The sequence below is a fragment of the Esox lucius genome, chromosome 12 (genome assembly GCF_011004845.1).
Source record: "Esox lucius isolate fEsoLuc1 chromosome 12, fEsoLuc1.pri, whole genome shotgun sequence".
Lineage (NCBI taxonomy): Eukaryota > Metazoa > Chordata > Actinopteri > Esociformes > Esocidae > Esox > Esox lucius.
This window is the reverse complement of record NC_047580.1, coordinates 23531612-23548015: the sequence shown is the minus strand read 5'-3', so window position 1 is coordinate 23548015 and position 16404 is coordinate 23531612. Positions and strand designations below refer to the sequence as shown.

The 16404-nt window shown below is 42.5% G+C and overlaps 2 protein-coding genes and 1 long non-coding RNA gene across 3 annotated transcripts; all 3 read right to left on the bottom strand.

Annotated features, from left to right (window-relative positions):
• Positions 1–2890: 2890 nt before the first annotated feature.
• LOC105013717 (protein phosphatase 1 regulatory subunit 12B-like) lies at positions 2891–7854 on the bottom strand. Its single transcript, XM_020051628.2, has 5 exons — positions 7745–7854; positions 5651–5741; positions 5258–5458; positions 3462–3600; positions 2891–3162 (listed from the first exon to the last, which is right to left on the bottom strand). Exons 1-5 carry the CDS (start codon positions 7762–7764, stop codon positions 2975–2977), a joined length of 639 nt encoding a protein of 212 aa, XP_019907187.2. The 5' UTR covers positions 7765–7854; the 3' UTR covers positions 2891–2974.
• A 1425-nt stretch (positions 7855–9279) lies between these two features.
• On the bottom strand, positions 9280–11005 carry LOC109616411. The gene is made up of 2 exons (XR_002197533.2): positions 10530–11005; positions 9280–10112 (listed from the first exon to the last, which is right to left on the bottom strand). It is a non-coding gene; the product is annotated as an uncharacterized LOC109616411 (long non-coding RNA).
• Positions 11006–11535: 530 nt separating this feature from the next.
• zgc:66479 (uncharacterized protein LOC327541 homolog) lies at positions 11536–15730 on the bottom strand (the record flags this gene model as incomplete). Its single annotated transcript, XM_013136339.4, has 4 exons — positions 15049–15730; positions 12499–12986; positions 12164–12326; positions 11536–11718 (listed from the first exon to the last, which is right to left on the bottom strand). Coding segments are annotated over exons 1-4 (1113 nt in total), but the record flags the coding sequence as incomplete, so codon positions are not given.
• Positions 15731–16404: the final 674 nt, after the last annotated feature.

The following is a 16404-nucleotide window of genomic DNA, read 5'->3' as shown; positions in this document are numbered from 1 at the left end:
TCATGTCAGTCATGAGCCAAAAGATCCTCCCAATTGAATAGTTTCTTCCCTGTGTCTCTCAGGCCTGGGCCTGTCCCACACTACACTATGCTCACTATCAGCATGTCAACTCCAAACTTTTACCTGTAAACTAAAAATCTTGCTAATTTCCTTGATTCTAGATAGTTGCACACACCGGAACTATAAGTCTGTAACCTTGTACACGTAAATTATTATCGCTCACATGGTCATTACTGGTTGTGTCTGATTTCAGCTGCCACTGTGCTGACACCTCCCGCTCCCCAGTGTTGTCCCTTTCCTTGTCCATCAATCAATCAATCAAATGTATTTATAAATCAAGAAAATTCAGAAAATGCATTCCTCATATCAACAACGATTTATAGTGGAGAAGGAGAACTTAGTGGGGAAGGAGAACTGACCCAATCCCCCAGCACAATAGTATAGCAGCGTAAGACCTTGGAACTGAGACGGGGGGGGTCCGGCGACACTGTGGCCCTACCCAGGGGAGGCCCTGGACAGGGCCCAACATGCAGGAAATCAATCCACCCACACTGCCAGGCATCAACCAAAGGGACACCCATCATCAGATCATGGTTCCGACCTGGACTGGCACAGCCAGAAAAGGACTGCTCACCCCTCTGAGCCTGGGTCCTCTCTAGGTTTCTCTCTTGAATGTTTGGTCTTGTTACAGACACACAAGATGACACACACAGGTAAAAATGGCAATTAATGGTAAATATCCCACACTTATGGCTTTTCAAATTGCAATTAGGGTCTGTGTATAAATAGTCAATGAGTTTGTTTGCTCTCACCTGGATGCACTGGTTGAGTTGCCAGAAAGAAGCCTTTACTATGCCAATGCCACAAAAAAGCCTGGTTGCAATATGACCGACAACACCTTGACAAACCTCACAACTTCTGGCACACTGTAGTGTGACGAGACCAAAATAGAGCTTGGTTGTCACAACCAAAAGCACTATGTTTGGAGAGGGGTCAACAAGGCCTATAGTGAACAGAATACCATCCCCACTGTGAAGCATGGTGGTGGCTCACTGATGTTTTGGGGGTGTGTGAGCTCTAAATGCACAGGGAATTGATGGAAAGATTAATGCAGCATGTTATCAGAAAATACTGACAGACAATGTTCATTCTTCTGCACGAAAAGCTGCACATGGGACCCTCTTGGACTTTCCAGCACGACAATGACCCTAAGCACAAGGCCATGTTGACCCTCCAGTGGTTACAGCAGAAAGAGGTGAAGGTTCTGGAGTGGCTATCACAGTCTCCTGACCTCAATATCATCAAGCCACTCTGGGGAGATCTCAAACATGCGGTTTCATGCAAGACAACCAAAGACTTTGCATGACCTGGAGGCATTTTGCCAAGATGAATGGTGAATGCAGCTATACCACCTGCAAGAATTTGGGGCTTCATAGACATCTATTACAAAAGACTGCAGGCTGTTATTGATGCTAAAGGGGGCAATACACAGTATTAAGAACCAAGGGTATGCATACATCACAGGGGTCAGTTCATTTTTGTCTTTGTTGCCATGTTTTGTTTTATGATTGTGTCATTCTGTTATGACCTACAGTTGAATGTGAATCCCATAAGAAATAAAAGACATGTGTTTTGCCTGCTCACTCATGTTTTCTTTACAAACGGTACATATATTACCAGTTCTCCAAGGGTATGCAAACCTTTGAGCGCAACTGATGAAGTCATTAAGTAGGTACTCTTATACATAGCGACTAAACAATTGAGACTACATAAATTGTTATCCTATTTCCTACTGGCCCCCCATGTCAGTGGAATCCACTACTCTCAGATTGCAAGCATCATGCTCTTATCAAGTGGAATTACATGAGACCATTAGCAGCAGCAGCATATCAAATACAACTGTTGGCATGTGTAAATACCCTTAGAATTTAAAGAGGATTTCAGTCAATCTGACAGTGGATTAAAAGAGTCGTCAGGGATGATTTTGAGATGGGACAGGATTAGGAGCTACTTTTCCTAGAACACACACAAATACAGCATACTGTATATGGTTTCTATACCACAGTTCCATCTTGTGTTTTTACCAAATGCAGACTTTTTGAACCATTGGCAAAGAGCATTTGCACCAAAAACAATATTTTGGATGAGTACATTAGCATAGACTGAAAGAAATGAAATGTTGGATGTTCTTAAAATAAAGTAAATTACACACACAAGATATAATTGAGTATATGTAATTTATTGTGTTTTTGAGTAAAATAAAGAAAAAGAAATAATTGAAAATAATAAAAATAGTAAAATGTATTTGACTATACCTATTAAAAAATAAATGCTAACAAAATAACACACAAAAAATACTTGTCATTTAGTCCAGATTTCATTACTTCTACGAATCTGCCTTCATGATAAACATTTCAGTACAGCTAATCAGGCATGGTTACCATCCTGCAGTTGAGGTAGATCTGCAGAGAAGCCCAGATTTAAATAATGGTCTTATTTATCATATTACTATAGGCAGAACTATGAGCTTTTCTTTGGGTTGAATTTTACTCCCTGTAAATTTTTCAAATGTCTATACTGATGCATCATTTCTAATAAATTGTTTTGAGTATTTGAGAGGAAGTTGAGCAATTCCAAGAATGAAACGAGTTGAGAATACCACCTAGGAGCAATGATTAAAAAAATGATATATTTCAGGGAAGAATTACCCCAATTGGAAGCTCAACACACACACACACACACACACGCACACACACAGTTTAAAAAAAACAGTAACATTTCAAGATTCATAGGAATCCCTTGCTATTACTAGGACAATAAAATTAGCGAATGAGTAATAGAATACAGTCTAATACAATTCCATTTGCAAATTAAACTAATGTTCCCAAACGAATACAGCAGATGAAATCATACTTGAAAAACATTTTGGCACCACCTAGTGGTAGAATAGAATGTCACAGAAATATGTCCACTGTCACATAGGAGCTTGTTCCAACAATTTATGAAAATCATGAAATCCCTTCCATGCACATACCTCAAAAACCTGGGAGGTTTTATCTGCATCTTGGTCGTAGAACCACACTTTTTTCTCTCTTGTGGAAAGGACACATTTGGAGGGATCTTCAGTGGAGTCATGTTTTTGTTCATCTTCCCCTTTAACAACTACAGTATGCAAATTAAACACAGTAAGGTACCACAATTACTGAATAGTTGCTGAACTTGCCTGAAGTCACAAACAGAAATCTTCTGAGAAAAATCGAACGTTTGTGGGCATTCGATCCAAATACATTTGGCTAGCCAGGTAAGAGCCAAGACATGCCAAGATTTTCAAGCAGAACATCAAATCCCATGACAAGAACATACTGGCACAGTAACATTTCTATGACAAAATTATATATTTGAGAAGGTAAACTTCAATAAATTTGGATTGAGTCGTTTCAGTACACTGTGTGGCTGCTGACCTCTGGAGGACATAGAGTTGGCCAGGCTGGAGGAGGTGTAAGGAGGGATGTAGTAATGCCAAGGGTCAGAAGGAGGATTGGCGAGGTCTGCAATAGAACCTGAAGCCTGAGTCCTCCACTTTTGTCTCTGGTTTCCAATCTTAGAAACCGAAACAGCACTTCAGTGACTAGGCTCATTCAGACATACAGTATCTCACAAAAGTGAGTACACCCCTCACATTTTTGTTGTCACTTTTCATGTGACAACACTGAAGGACACTTTGTAGTGAGTGTACAGCTTGTATAACAGTGTACATCTGCTGTCCCCTCAAAATAACTCAACACACAGCCATTAATGTCTAAACCGCTGCCAACAAAGTGAAAATGTCCAAATTGGGCCCAAAGTGTCAATATTTTGTGTGGCCACCATTATTTTCCAGCACTGCCTTAACCCTCTTGGGCATGTTAGAGACCTGGCGCTCCTCCACCTTCCATTTGAGGATGCCCCACAGATGCTCAATAGGGTTTAAGTCTGGAGACATGCTTGACCAGTCCATCACCTTTACCCTCAGCTTCTTTAGCAAGGCAGTGGTCGTCTTGGAGGTGTGTTTGTGGTCGTTATCATGTTGGAATACCGCCCTGCGGCCCAGTCTCCGAAGGGAGGGGATCATGCTCTGCTTCAGTATGTCACAGTACATGTTGGCATTAATGGTTCCCTCAATGAACTGTAGCTCCCCAGTGCCGGCAGCACTCATGCATCCCCAGACCATGACACTCCCACCACCATGCTTGACTGTAGGCAAGACACACTTGTCTTTGTACTCCTCACCTGGTTGCCGCCACACGCTTGACACCATCTGAACCAAATAAGTTAATCTTTGTCTCATCAGACCACAGGACATGGTTCCAGTAATCCATGTCCTTAGTCTGCTTGTCTTCAGCAAACTGTTTGGAGGCTTTCTTGTGCATCATCTTTAGAAGAGGGTTCCTTCTGGGACGACAGCCATCCAGACCAATTTGATGCAGTGTGCGGTGTATGGTCTGAGCACTGACAGGCTGATCCCCCACCCCTTCAACCTCTGCAGTAATGCTGGCAGCACTCATACGTCTATTTCCCAAAGACAACCTCTGGATATGACGCTGGGCATGTGCACTCAATTTCTTTGGTCGACCATGGCAAGGCCTGTTTTTAGTGCAACCTGTCCTGTTAAACACCTGTATGGTATTGGCCACCGTGCTGCAGCTCAGTTTCAGGGTCTTGGCAATCTTCTTATAGCCTAGGCCATCTTTATGTAGAGCAACAATATTTTTGTTCAGATCCTCAGAGTTCTTTGCCATGAGGTGCCATGTTGAACTTCCAGTGACCAGTATGAGGGAGTGTGAGAGCGATAACGCCAAATTTAACACACCTGAGACCTTGTAATATTAATGAGTCACATGACACCGGGGAGAGAAAATGGCTAATTGGGCCCAATTTGGACATCTTCACTTAAGGGTGTACTCACTTTTGTTACCAACGGTTTAGACATGAATGGCTGTGTGTTGAGTTATTTTGAGGAGACTGCAAATGTACACTGTTATACAAGCTGTACACTCACTACTTTACATAGTAGCAAAATGTCATCTTTATAGCAAAGATATAATCAAATATTTACAAAAAATGTGAGGGGTGTACTCACTTTTGTGAGATACTGTATCTACAGTACAAGTAAGACTTAACTGTCAAGCTTGCAGATAGTGTTACGGTAACGTTAAACAATGGCAAAAATAGGATTGTGACAATAACATGCTGAGATGAATGGTTCTGGTATTCCCACCTTGTCTATCTCCCAGCTACATGTATGACTGGGGTTCCCTGCCTCCAAACACTGAGCCAGGTTGGACCGGGCCTCTCCTATCCCTTTCAGACTGGACCGGTCACACATCCTGCTGCAACCATCCTCTATCTGACCATCTGTATCTTGAAGAGACGGGCTGTAGTTCCTCTGAGCCTCCTTCAGTTCAGCCAGGGTAACACCCTAACAGCAACAACACACAACAGTTCAAACAGGCCAATAAAATCTAATTAATAAAGATTAATATTTGTCCCTGACACAGACTAAGACCAGTACTGGATTCCTATGGGAGAATTTCATTGAATATAAATTTTCAGTCCAGCTCGACTTGATCTGTGTCTGGGATCCAGGACCTTGAGCTGTGGTGATGTGTACCTGCGTGGATCTGCGTGTTTGTCTAATGTGGCGAGATCTGGCCTTCCTCTGAGACTCTGCTTCTTCATCTCTCACTGGGATTAGATACGATCTGCATGGATTGGAAACAGAACGGTAACACGTTGCAGGACATTCAGTAGCTGTGATGCCCTTTAAATGGCTTCTGTGAACTCTGGCCACACTCAACAGATCACACAGTGACAACAGATCGGGGAAAGCTGATCATTCATGGTACTACATTGATACAGATATTCACAGCCGATTACATGTCATTTCGTTCTGATTATGCTGAAGCAGTTCTTCGTATAATCGTCCAAACATCCTACACAACTTGATGAGTTGTTAAAATCAGTCGGAACTTCAGGAAAAACAGATCATCATGCAACTCACAAAACGACGACAGACAATACAAGGCAAACAATTATACTCACAATAATATGTATAGGCCTGAATCATCCCCTATCAGAGATGTCCAATCACTGAGCAGCTGCATGCGTTCTTTATACGAAGCTACAGCCATCATAGAATTTCAGCATGGGAAAGATAGGCTCGACAGCCTGTCAAAAAATGGTGCTCAAAAGTTTTGCATTAAACTAGATCATGAAGATCTACATCAAACTAAGCTGTTCAGTAGAGGCTTTACTGATCTGGCTGCTTGTAAATTGGACTGCAAATATAGTTCCACCTCCAACATATCTAAAACAACCGCTATGCAGATGTCAGCAAATGCAGATCTTAATGCCCAATCTGAATTGGGCATTAAGTGAAAGAGACATGAAAGAAATAGCCTAGTAAGGTTTCCATTGTTTTTTGTGGCCGTAATACGTAGAAGATATGTAGATTCTTCATCCACAGAAACTGTATTTCACTGTTTGCAACAAAGATATTTGTACAGGTAATTCCAATGTGAAACATCTACTTTGAATAATACAGAAGAAAAGTGTATTTACACATTATATATTTGCTCATATCTATTTGGTTAATTCATTTTGCATAACCAAAGGGAGAAAATACATTGAGTGTTAAATAGTTTGCATGAGAAATGTTTGCTTTATTATCAAATATTATGACAAACATTTTCTTTTATGTATTGAGAAAAACGTTGTTCGCTTGTACATTTTTCTTTGGCTTAATCCAAAGAGTCCTTTCTTGCATTGTCCTGTAGGGCTGTGGTGCGGTATTCATTTCATGACAGTGTTTCATATCTCTGTGAGTGAAAACTAACAGTAGCCTTTCAATGACCTCTAAGTGACAGCCACGCTAGCAGCCATTGGGTTCCATAGAAGAGACGAGTAAGCAGCATTCAGGCCAGTGGCTCATGTCGGTCTCACAAGCACCGGTGTCCGGCTGCACTCCCTTTTTAATGTATTGAGTATCGATCAAGCTCTGCCGTGTGGCGGACACACCCTCCATCCTGACAGAAAGCCCAAGTCGACAGACTGTCAGGACCTCAGTCTACTGCATTATTTAACACTGACTAAAATGCTGTGTGGCTACATTTGCGGCAAGTGTGATACTAGTTCAATGAACATTTTAAAAGATTGCAGCTTGAAATATTAGAACCGACTATCCAAAAAAAAGAAAGAAAAGGATAGCTGTGCTCATGTTGCAACATAAAAGAAAATATTGATTCAAGCATGTCTAATATCGATTAAGCAGATCAAATTGACTAATGACATATACATTTGTAGCATGTAGTTGAAATTGGAAAATGTAGTGATTTAAACTTTTCTCCAAAACGCTCCTGGACCAAACAAAATAAGGGCCATAACGCAATGGAGCACATGGAAAATAATTGATTATTTTTGTTTAGTATCCTGATGCTGTAGCCCTATATCCAAAAACTACAAACACAAAACCCCATCTAAGTATTAACTAACACACCGCCCAGGGGCATCACCTTCCTCTCACCACAACATAGGAAAGGGTATACCTTCAAATACTTTGAAATCCCAAAACGCCAGCGAGAGGCCACTCCACATACCCTCTGGGATCAAAGTAACATACCTATTGAATATGTTGCCTGTAAAAACACTGTGAAGTCATGCAGATAAGGGGATAGAACAGGGGTTAGGGTCAGTAGAAGTTCCATACCTCGGTAGGCAGGCTTGCATGGTCCCGGGCTTGATAAATATCTGAGGCCGGTAGAGAGAGCGCAGTGGGAGAGTTCAGATACGATCCTGAAAGAGAAAGTGATTGGAAGCACGAGGAGCGATAAAGTAGGGAGCAAAGGAGAGATGGGGAGAGGTAGGAGGAGAGAGAGAACGTTTCCTCCCCATCAGCTGGGCAAGACGAGGCATGGATGCGTTCAACACACTCATTGGTGGACTGTGGAGTTCTCTGAGCCAATGGTGTCTCCAACAGTCTGATGCAAGCACTGCAGTTTACACAGAAAATATGGTCCAGGTCTGCTGCAGATTCACCAACATTCGTCTCATTTAGGGTGGAGAGGATTTATAGATCAGTGATTCTGTGCAAAGACTTTTGTAGAACAATCCTCTGAAACATACTGAAAACATTCACAATAAGCAGAATAAAAAATAATTGTTTTCAACACCCAAACTTGACTTTCTTTACTGGAGTCGTGGCAGTGTTGATTAGGACCGATGTGTAATTAAATGTGAGTGTACAGTATTAAGGTTTGAAATACATCAATATCATCAGGCAGTAACTGTAGTTTCTCTTCTGTTAAGAAAATAACATCATCATGGATGTTCTTACTCTTCAATCTTCATAGGGGTTGTGACAGAAACAGACGTACCTGTCAGGAAAGAAGTCTGTTATATTTTGTAGCTTTAATCATGAACGAGAGCAACATTGCTACTCATAACCACATTAGCCACCGAGGAACTAAATACTAAGCATTTTAAATTTGGTGACCCCATGTTTGGGAAACACTGTACTAATACAATGCACATTTTTACAAACATCACATTCATTTCCTGGGTCCTTATTACCATGGAAAAATGTATGCAAAACAAGGTCTTTTGGCATCAGTTATTTCTGTAATTAAAATGATTTTGAAGTAAACAGTAGCTCACAAACTCCACCTAACAGATATAACAGCACACCATAGAGCAGGCCCCAGACCAAACCCACCCCAGAGGAAGGATTCCGTACACATTCTGAGGTGTAGCATGAAGTGGGACCACCACTCACAGAAGTAAATCATTAGAATATAAACACGTTAGTTTGACCTTGGGGAAATGGACGCACAGGCAACACGGACTAAAGATTTGATTGTAACGGGAGAATTAAGTGTTACTTTCATCACATTTTTACTTCCAAACATATTCCATGGAGGTCCTAGTGTTTCCATGGTTATGGTTTCTCTATTCAATGTGTCCAATTGCAACATTGAAAACCAACTGAGGAAAGTTCCTAAACAATCAGTGACAGTTAACGAAAGAAATTCATCAAAACAAGTGATGTGTGAAAATGTGCAGACACATCGCCCTCAACGGAATGGGTTTAACTGTACAGGGACCTAAACGTTTTAAGGCAAAATATTAATAAAAAAAAAGGGTATTTCCAGAAAATGTCTCATTGCAAAACTGTAGAATAGACATTCACTTCAGTTTACATGAAATATTATTACTGTAAAAAAAAAAAACAACCCAAACACTGAATTCAGAGTAAAAAACTACAGAGGATTTATTTTATAAAAGTACATCATAGAGTTCTAAGATGAGCAGTACAGTGTGTTGTGATAAGACTAAATAAGAAACCACACCATCGTAGGAACAGTGCACTTTGTGTCAAGTCAAAATAAGTCAGTAAAAAAGAAATACTACACTCTAAATTACCATTAGTGAAACTGCCAGAAAATATACATTTCACAGATCCCACCATTACCACCTCTATTGCTTTAGTAGGCTGTTTTGCCTGTGTAAACAATTAGGATACAGTAACGTACATTTAGTGACTCTTAGTTCTATATCCCTTACCAGTCCCCCCCACCCCACCCCACACACACTGGTTTTAGACAATGACATTTTCATGCCAGCAAGACAGGCACATTGTATGGCTTTGCTAAATTGTTCATGATTGTGAGAGTGAATACATTTTTTTCGATCGCCGTTTAGTTTTCTCCCTATCACAATGAAGTCAGCCAGAACTGAACCATCACAAAAACTTTGAACGTGCACAAAAGATGGCCACGCTGGTAACATTGGTTAAGGCTTCTTGGAGTATTGGCAGGTGAAACCTGAACATTGGCAACGACTGCGTGACCAGTTAGCCCTCTCATACGCACACTCGTTGAGGTGACAACACATTTCAGAGAGCTTACTGAATTCTATTGACCTGACGTTTTACTTGCAGAGAAATATTCAATGCGCCGCACGTTTCCATGCCAACTTCGGCAGAGCCTTGGAATTTGTCATGATGCTTGTTGAAGGTGTCCATTACCCCCCGTGACTTTGGTGTTTGTGGAACACTGCACTCGCTGCTTACATTCACACTGTAAAAGTAGAAGAACAAAAGAGTTTGTTACTACGGTGATCAAAACTCCACAGCAATGTTGTTTACTCAAGGCCCTGGATCTGATCACGCAAATCCAAACCATGTGCCCAGAATGACTATTAAGGAACTCACAATATGGCCACAATGACTATTTAGGAACTCACAATATGCCCACAATGACTATTAAGGAATATGCCTCTACAAACAAGAAGACACTACAAAGCTTAATGGTCAGCTGTCATACTGTCATACAGCCATCTTCTAATGTCTCACATAAGAAGTCACTTCCATTTTACAGGTTTGATTGTTCCTCACTGTTTTGGGAATCAGGCCAAAAGACATCCTAGAAAAATTATATAACCCATGAAATCAAGTCACTGAAAATCTGTGGTTTGAAATGCATTTTAAGACTTACATTCCTCCTCTGAAAATGTCACATCTTTGGGTTGTTGTTCTTTGTCCACAGACTGGTCATCCTCTGGCTCCTCTTCAGCTTCATCTTGCCCTTCTACTTCCTCAACCACCTCCTCTGCCGCCGCCTCATCCAAGTCTTCCTGATCTTCCTCCAATACCTTCTTTGTGACAGCAGAGTCCACCTGTTCGACAGGCTTCCCATCTAAGTGATGTGCCCATCTATGTGATGCCTCCAAATCTAACACGTTATCTTCTGCAGCAGCAGGCTCCTCTTCAACAGGAGAACGTTCTTCCAATGCCACAGTTGCCTGCTGCTCTGCAGGAGATTTTTCCTCTACGTCCTTAGCAATAGAAGCCTGCTCCTCTTCTCTAGGAGCTTCCTTGTCTATCTTCTCAGTTGCAGGAGCAGCCTCGTCATCGTCCTCCTCCTCCTCAGCAGCAGGAGCAGCCTCATCCTCCTCCTCAGCAGCAGGAGCAGCCTCATCCTCCTCCTCAGCAGCAGGAGCAGCCTCATCCTCCTCCTCAGCAGCAGGAGCAGCCTCCTCATCCTCCTCCTCCTCCTCCTCCTCCTCCTCCTCCTCAGCAGCAGCCTCATCCTCCTCCTCCTCAGCAGTCTCATCCTCCTCCTCCTCAGCAGCAGGAGCAGCCTCATCCTCCTCCTCCTCCTCCTCAGCAGCAGGAGCAGCCTCATCCTCCTCCTCCTCCTCAGCAGCAGGAGCAGCCTCATCCTCCTCCTCCTCCTCAGCAGCAGGAGCAGCCTCATCCTCCTCCTCCTCCTCAGCAGCAGGAGTAGCCTCATCCTCCTCCTCAGCAGCAGGAGCAGCTTCATCCTCCTCCTCAGCAGCAGGAGCAGCTTCATCCTCCTCCTCCTCAGCAGCAGCCTCATCCTCCTCCTCCTCAGCAGCAGCAGGAGCAACCTCCTCCTCCTCAGCAGCAGCAGGAGCAACCTCATCCTCCTCAGCAGCAGCAGGAGCAACCTCATCCTCCTCAGCAGCAGCAGGAGCAACCTCATCCTCCTCAGCAGCAGCAGGAGCAACCTCATCCTCCTCCTCCTCAGCAGCAGCAACCTCCTCCACCTCAGCAGCCTCATCCTCATCCTCCTCCTCAGTAGCAGAAGCAACCTCAACCACCTCCAACATAGGAGCTTCCTCCTTCTCTACAGACTCATCTCCTTGAACTCCTCCTTCCAGCTAGAGCATAAAGAATTGCAGTGTGTTAGTACTTAAGGAAAGTAAAGGACCTATGATGACTTGGCAATCATATCATTGTAATGTGTCTGGTCAACATTGCAGTAGCCTACATGAATGGGAATACAATATTTACCCTGAAATTGTCAGAATTGACAGTAGACAATTAGCCTCTACATACTAATGGGTTAGCAGATAGTTCTCCACTGGCACATGCTGGGGATACACAGAGTATATGCATGCTTCACTGTACAAAATAAAGCTTGTAATAAGGAATTAACCTAGGCACAGTCCTGAAGTAACCTTAAATTAGACTATTAATTAAAGGAAGACCAGACTAAACATGACAGGAAAGAAAGAACCTGTTAGGCTTTAACTAGGTCAAGAGTGACCCTGTAACATTCAGAATCTACACCCTAAACCATGTTATGTGCCAGGAAGGTGTTACCTGTGCCACTCGTTTCTGCACAGCCTTCAGCTGAGTGCCAAGCTCAGAATGCAGACTGCGGGCCACTAAGTTCTGCTCCTGCAGACTCTGTTGCACAGTAACCATTTGCTCCTCCAGACTGGCTTTCTGGGCCCTCTGAGACTGCTCTATCTCAATCAGCTCTCTGAAACCCAGGCATGTAAACATGATGAAACTAGCCAAAACAAAAATGTAATCATTTTTATATTGCAAAGGCTTCCTTATGCTTCTTTGGAACTGTCCAATGCTGGTTTTATTTTTGAATGGAACAACAGCGAAGTTCCAGGAATCGACCCACCCTACTCATTACTACGTACCGGACACTTGTAATCTCTGCTGCATTGGAGTCCAGCTCGGCCTGGTGGGCAGACAGTTGTTCTTTTAGCCTCAGGAGCTCAGAGGCCTGATCCTCCATGGTGTTCCTCAGGGCACCCAGCAGCCCTGCCTTGTCCTCCAGCTTGGCGTCTGCCTCAGCCAGGCGCTCGGTCAAGTCCTCCATGCTCTGGGCCAGCTCCGTGCTCACCCCTGCGAGGCCCTCTACCTGTAGCCGGACAGCCTCAAACTCCTTGCTGCTCTCCTTTAGCATGGCCTGAATCTGGGTCAGCTCTTCCACCGACACTGTAGTGTGCTGCATCTCCGCCAGCCGGGTATTCATTTCTGTGTGTAGGGAAAGGACCTGGGCGGGCAGGTCTGAGGTTTTCAGTTGTTCAGCTGTGGTCAGAGCCATGCCCACCTGCTTCTGGGCCAGTGCATAAGACTCTTCCAGGGCGTTGAGACGACGCTCAAAGCCATCTGTACTCTGCTGCTGACAGGGAATAAAACAAAGTGTGCTCAGTCAAAACGCCATCTGGAAACCACCTGCAGAGAAACTGGTCTCTAAACAAAGGGCTACTTCTTCCATAATTAATGCAAGGCCATCATACAGCACATTGTGTCACCATGAGCAAGTAAGTGAGCAGATACCAACAAATCTTAATCAAGTTGTTTACCACTCATGCTACACATCCTGGGAGAGAACTATCCATTGGTCAGACCTGTTACTGTAGGTTGATAAAGAAATAAAATGTAGACCATGTACTGCAGTGGCTGCAGCATAATCTTCTAATTTAAGTAGGCCTCTATAACAAACTAATCAACCCACCTCCGGGTCCAATCAGTGAAGTGAAGGCCAATCTTTGACCCTCCTTTGCCAGTAGGGAATACAACCTTAACAACCATCCCCTGTGTCTAACAATACACAGATAATTCCAAGGACCTTAGTTCAACCTACTTTATACTTCCCTCTTCTAAACTCCTGCGTGTCAAATTAGAGGCTGCATCTTACCCAGCATGCCAAAGGCATCTAGACCCCCTTTAAAAGTGTTGCAATCTCATTTTTCTTATACAATTCACTGACCCAGGGGCAAACAAACCTTCACTGGAGGCTGTAACAGTTAGTCTATAAAAGGACTTTCCACGCAGAGTTTAAATGAAATTAACTATACTTTAGTCCATCAATCATTGATAACCATTTAAACAATAGTTTAGGTACAATGATTAAAAAATTACACAAAACAGAAAAAACAAAACGATCACAGATAGCACAAAAAATACAGCAGCAGATTGCTACATTTACACAGAGGTTATTCCCCTGATTGCACCTAGCTCAAAATAACTGAGCTAGGTGCTACTACTGTGCAAAAATGCACAGGGACCATTTGACTTCAAATGCCCCAAGCTGAGAAGTTGCCGGGTGATAGCAACACCCTCAGTGAGATCCCTGGGTAAAACCGTGAGCAAGACTTGAACGCTGGTCTCAGAATGATGCACAATTTGATGACCTAGTACACAAACAAATTCCAGCCCATTTCGGCTCATGAGCACTTTCAGCCCAACTACTGGCTGAAAATATAGAAAACTGAAAAACCTCTAATGAGTGCACCCAGTAACAGTACCGTACCTCCAAGGCCTAATGGAAAAGTAAATGGAGCACATATAAAGGTTGAATTAGTCTGCCAATTCCCAGTGGCAATTCACATTTTGGGCCCACTGATCCAGGTGGCCAGGTCTGATTTGGTTTAATCCCCAGTATATGTATGATTAAAAACCAGCCAGGAACTACAGCAATAATGTTTCCAAACTAATAGGAAGACTTGTTAAAAGGCCTCACCACAACTACAGGCAATATCAAATGTTACAGCAGGCTATGGCTATTTTTACCTCATGTAGACAACTGGCTTCTTTATTTAAACCACTGCACCATGCACTCAGAAATCAGCAACATGACTGAAAAGTATGGTTATAAGGCAGGGTCAGTTACTGTTACTTACTGTCCCTCAAAAGTTTATTTAAAATGCTTATACATCTATGTTTTTTATTGCAATACACCTATATTATGTGGCTTATTTACCCTACCAGTCAGTGTTCCTACATAGTAGGTCAAGTGCAATCCCTATTACAAACGCCAACAGCTGCGTGACGAGCACCTTAGGTGGCTGGAAATAGAATAATTTACGATTCCTTTTAGTTCTGTCTTGGCAGTACGACATTCGAGTTAAAAAATGCTTTCTGTTCTGGAGTTTTATTAAAACCACTGCAGACAGGCTATAGAAAAGCATACACATACCGACTGGTAGAGCTTAGCAGAATCCAAATGTGTCTTTCATATAGCCTTTATGGCTCTGACTAACAATTGGAGAGGACTCATGAAACCATTATGTGACTCACATTTTAGGGTCCTTTAGGGCTCCACTTAACTTTGTACAGAATGTTCCTTTTACATTTTGTTGACGCATGGTAACTTCTAAGTCTCTGCCTTTACATTAAGAAAATTGTATGCTGATATTCTTATTATGCATGTTTTAACTGACCTTTTCGTGATTATTTACCTTTTCATTTGTCTGACGGATTTCTTCCTGGAAGGACTGAAGCTTCACAATCTTCATCTGCATGCCCATGATGTTGTCTGATAAGTAGGTTATAGTTTGGTGTTGCTGGAAACAGAACCATGAAGCCGTGGCACCTCCGACCACAATCAGAAGGTATAAAATTAGCAAAAGCGCATACTGGTGTCCACCTCGCGCCTCAGGTTCCGAAGATTCATTAGTAAAATTGTTTAAGTCTTCGTGATTTGGCTTGTTCTTCTTGCCTCTGTGTTTTGCAGTCATTTTAAAACAGAACCGTATTGATTATCACAGTTAAGGCCAGAGGTGGTGAGGTACGAGTGCTTGGAAGATGTTTGCTCGGGTGCTGTGATGACTTTAGACGCGTCTTTCTTCTACTCATGAATTGATATTAACCAGCGCAATTTACTCCTAATTTAAAACCACGCGACAAACTAGAAAATAGCAAGCTGTTAGTAAAGGGGTGGGTTCGGCTGCAGATGAAAAAAGAAAGAGGCGTGTAAGTGGTACCCCGTTCCAGGCAGGAAGAGAAGTGCGGGTGAGGGGGACGTACCGTGCCGGTGAGTGGCTAGGCTTCCTGTACCATGTGTGCTGCTCTTACCTAATAAAATGTCCACACGTGCGCCATGAGTGTACAATTTCCATGCATGCAGCATTTGGGCATCGAGAGGCCATGAAGCTTCAGTATTGATCGATTTGGTCAATTATCAATACTAATACAGTATGTGTGTTTGGGTGAGTGGGAGGATTTGACAGACTGAATAATTCTATGTTCTTTTGAATGGCACGAGTGCTACTTGCTAGGCTCTACAGTTGACATACTTATCTAAAACTGTGTTTACGGTATTCTAATACGATTCAGAGAGGTTTAAATAGATTAATCCTCAAAATAGCCACTATCTGAAACATTTATCTCCAAGGAATTTGTCCCAGAAGTCTATATTCAACGGCTTAAGCAATACATTCTTAACATGTATTTGTACATTTTATGTCTAAAGGGTCTAGTTTATGTATGTGTCTTCATTTTTTCAATACATGAAATTCAGTATGCTATGGGTATATGAAAATATCTTGACACTCAACTTTGTGACTAATAGGATGGCAAAGTTGCACTATATTATATTCCATGGTCATTGAATATAATATACAATTAACAAAATTGTAAACGCAACTCTTTTGTTTTTGTCCCCATTTATCATGAGCTGAACTCTAAGACAAAAGGCCTATTTCTCTCAAATATAGTTCACAAATCTGTCTAAATCTGTGTTAGTGAGCACTTCTCCTTTGCTGATATAATCCATCTACCTCACAGGTGTGGCATATCAAGATGCTGATTAGACA

What these genes read in the sequence shown, in the direction of transcription:
- LOC105013717 (XM_020051628.2), bottom strand. Translation starts at nt 7,764, where the DNA reads ATGCAAGCCTGCCTACCGAG. An exon ending in ATGCAAGCCTGCCTACCGAG is followed by an intron (nt 5,742 to 7,744) that starts GTATGGAACTTC and finishes CAATCCATGCAG; the next exon opens with ATCGTATCTAATCCCAGTGA. An exon ending in CAACTCTATGTCCTCCAGAG is followed by an intron (nt 3,163 to 3,461) that starts GTCAGCAGCCAC and finishes TGCATACTGTAG; the next exon opens with TTGTTAAAGGGGAAGATGAA.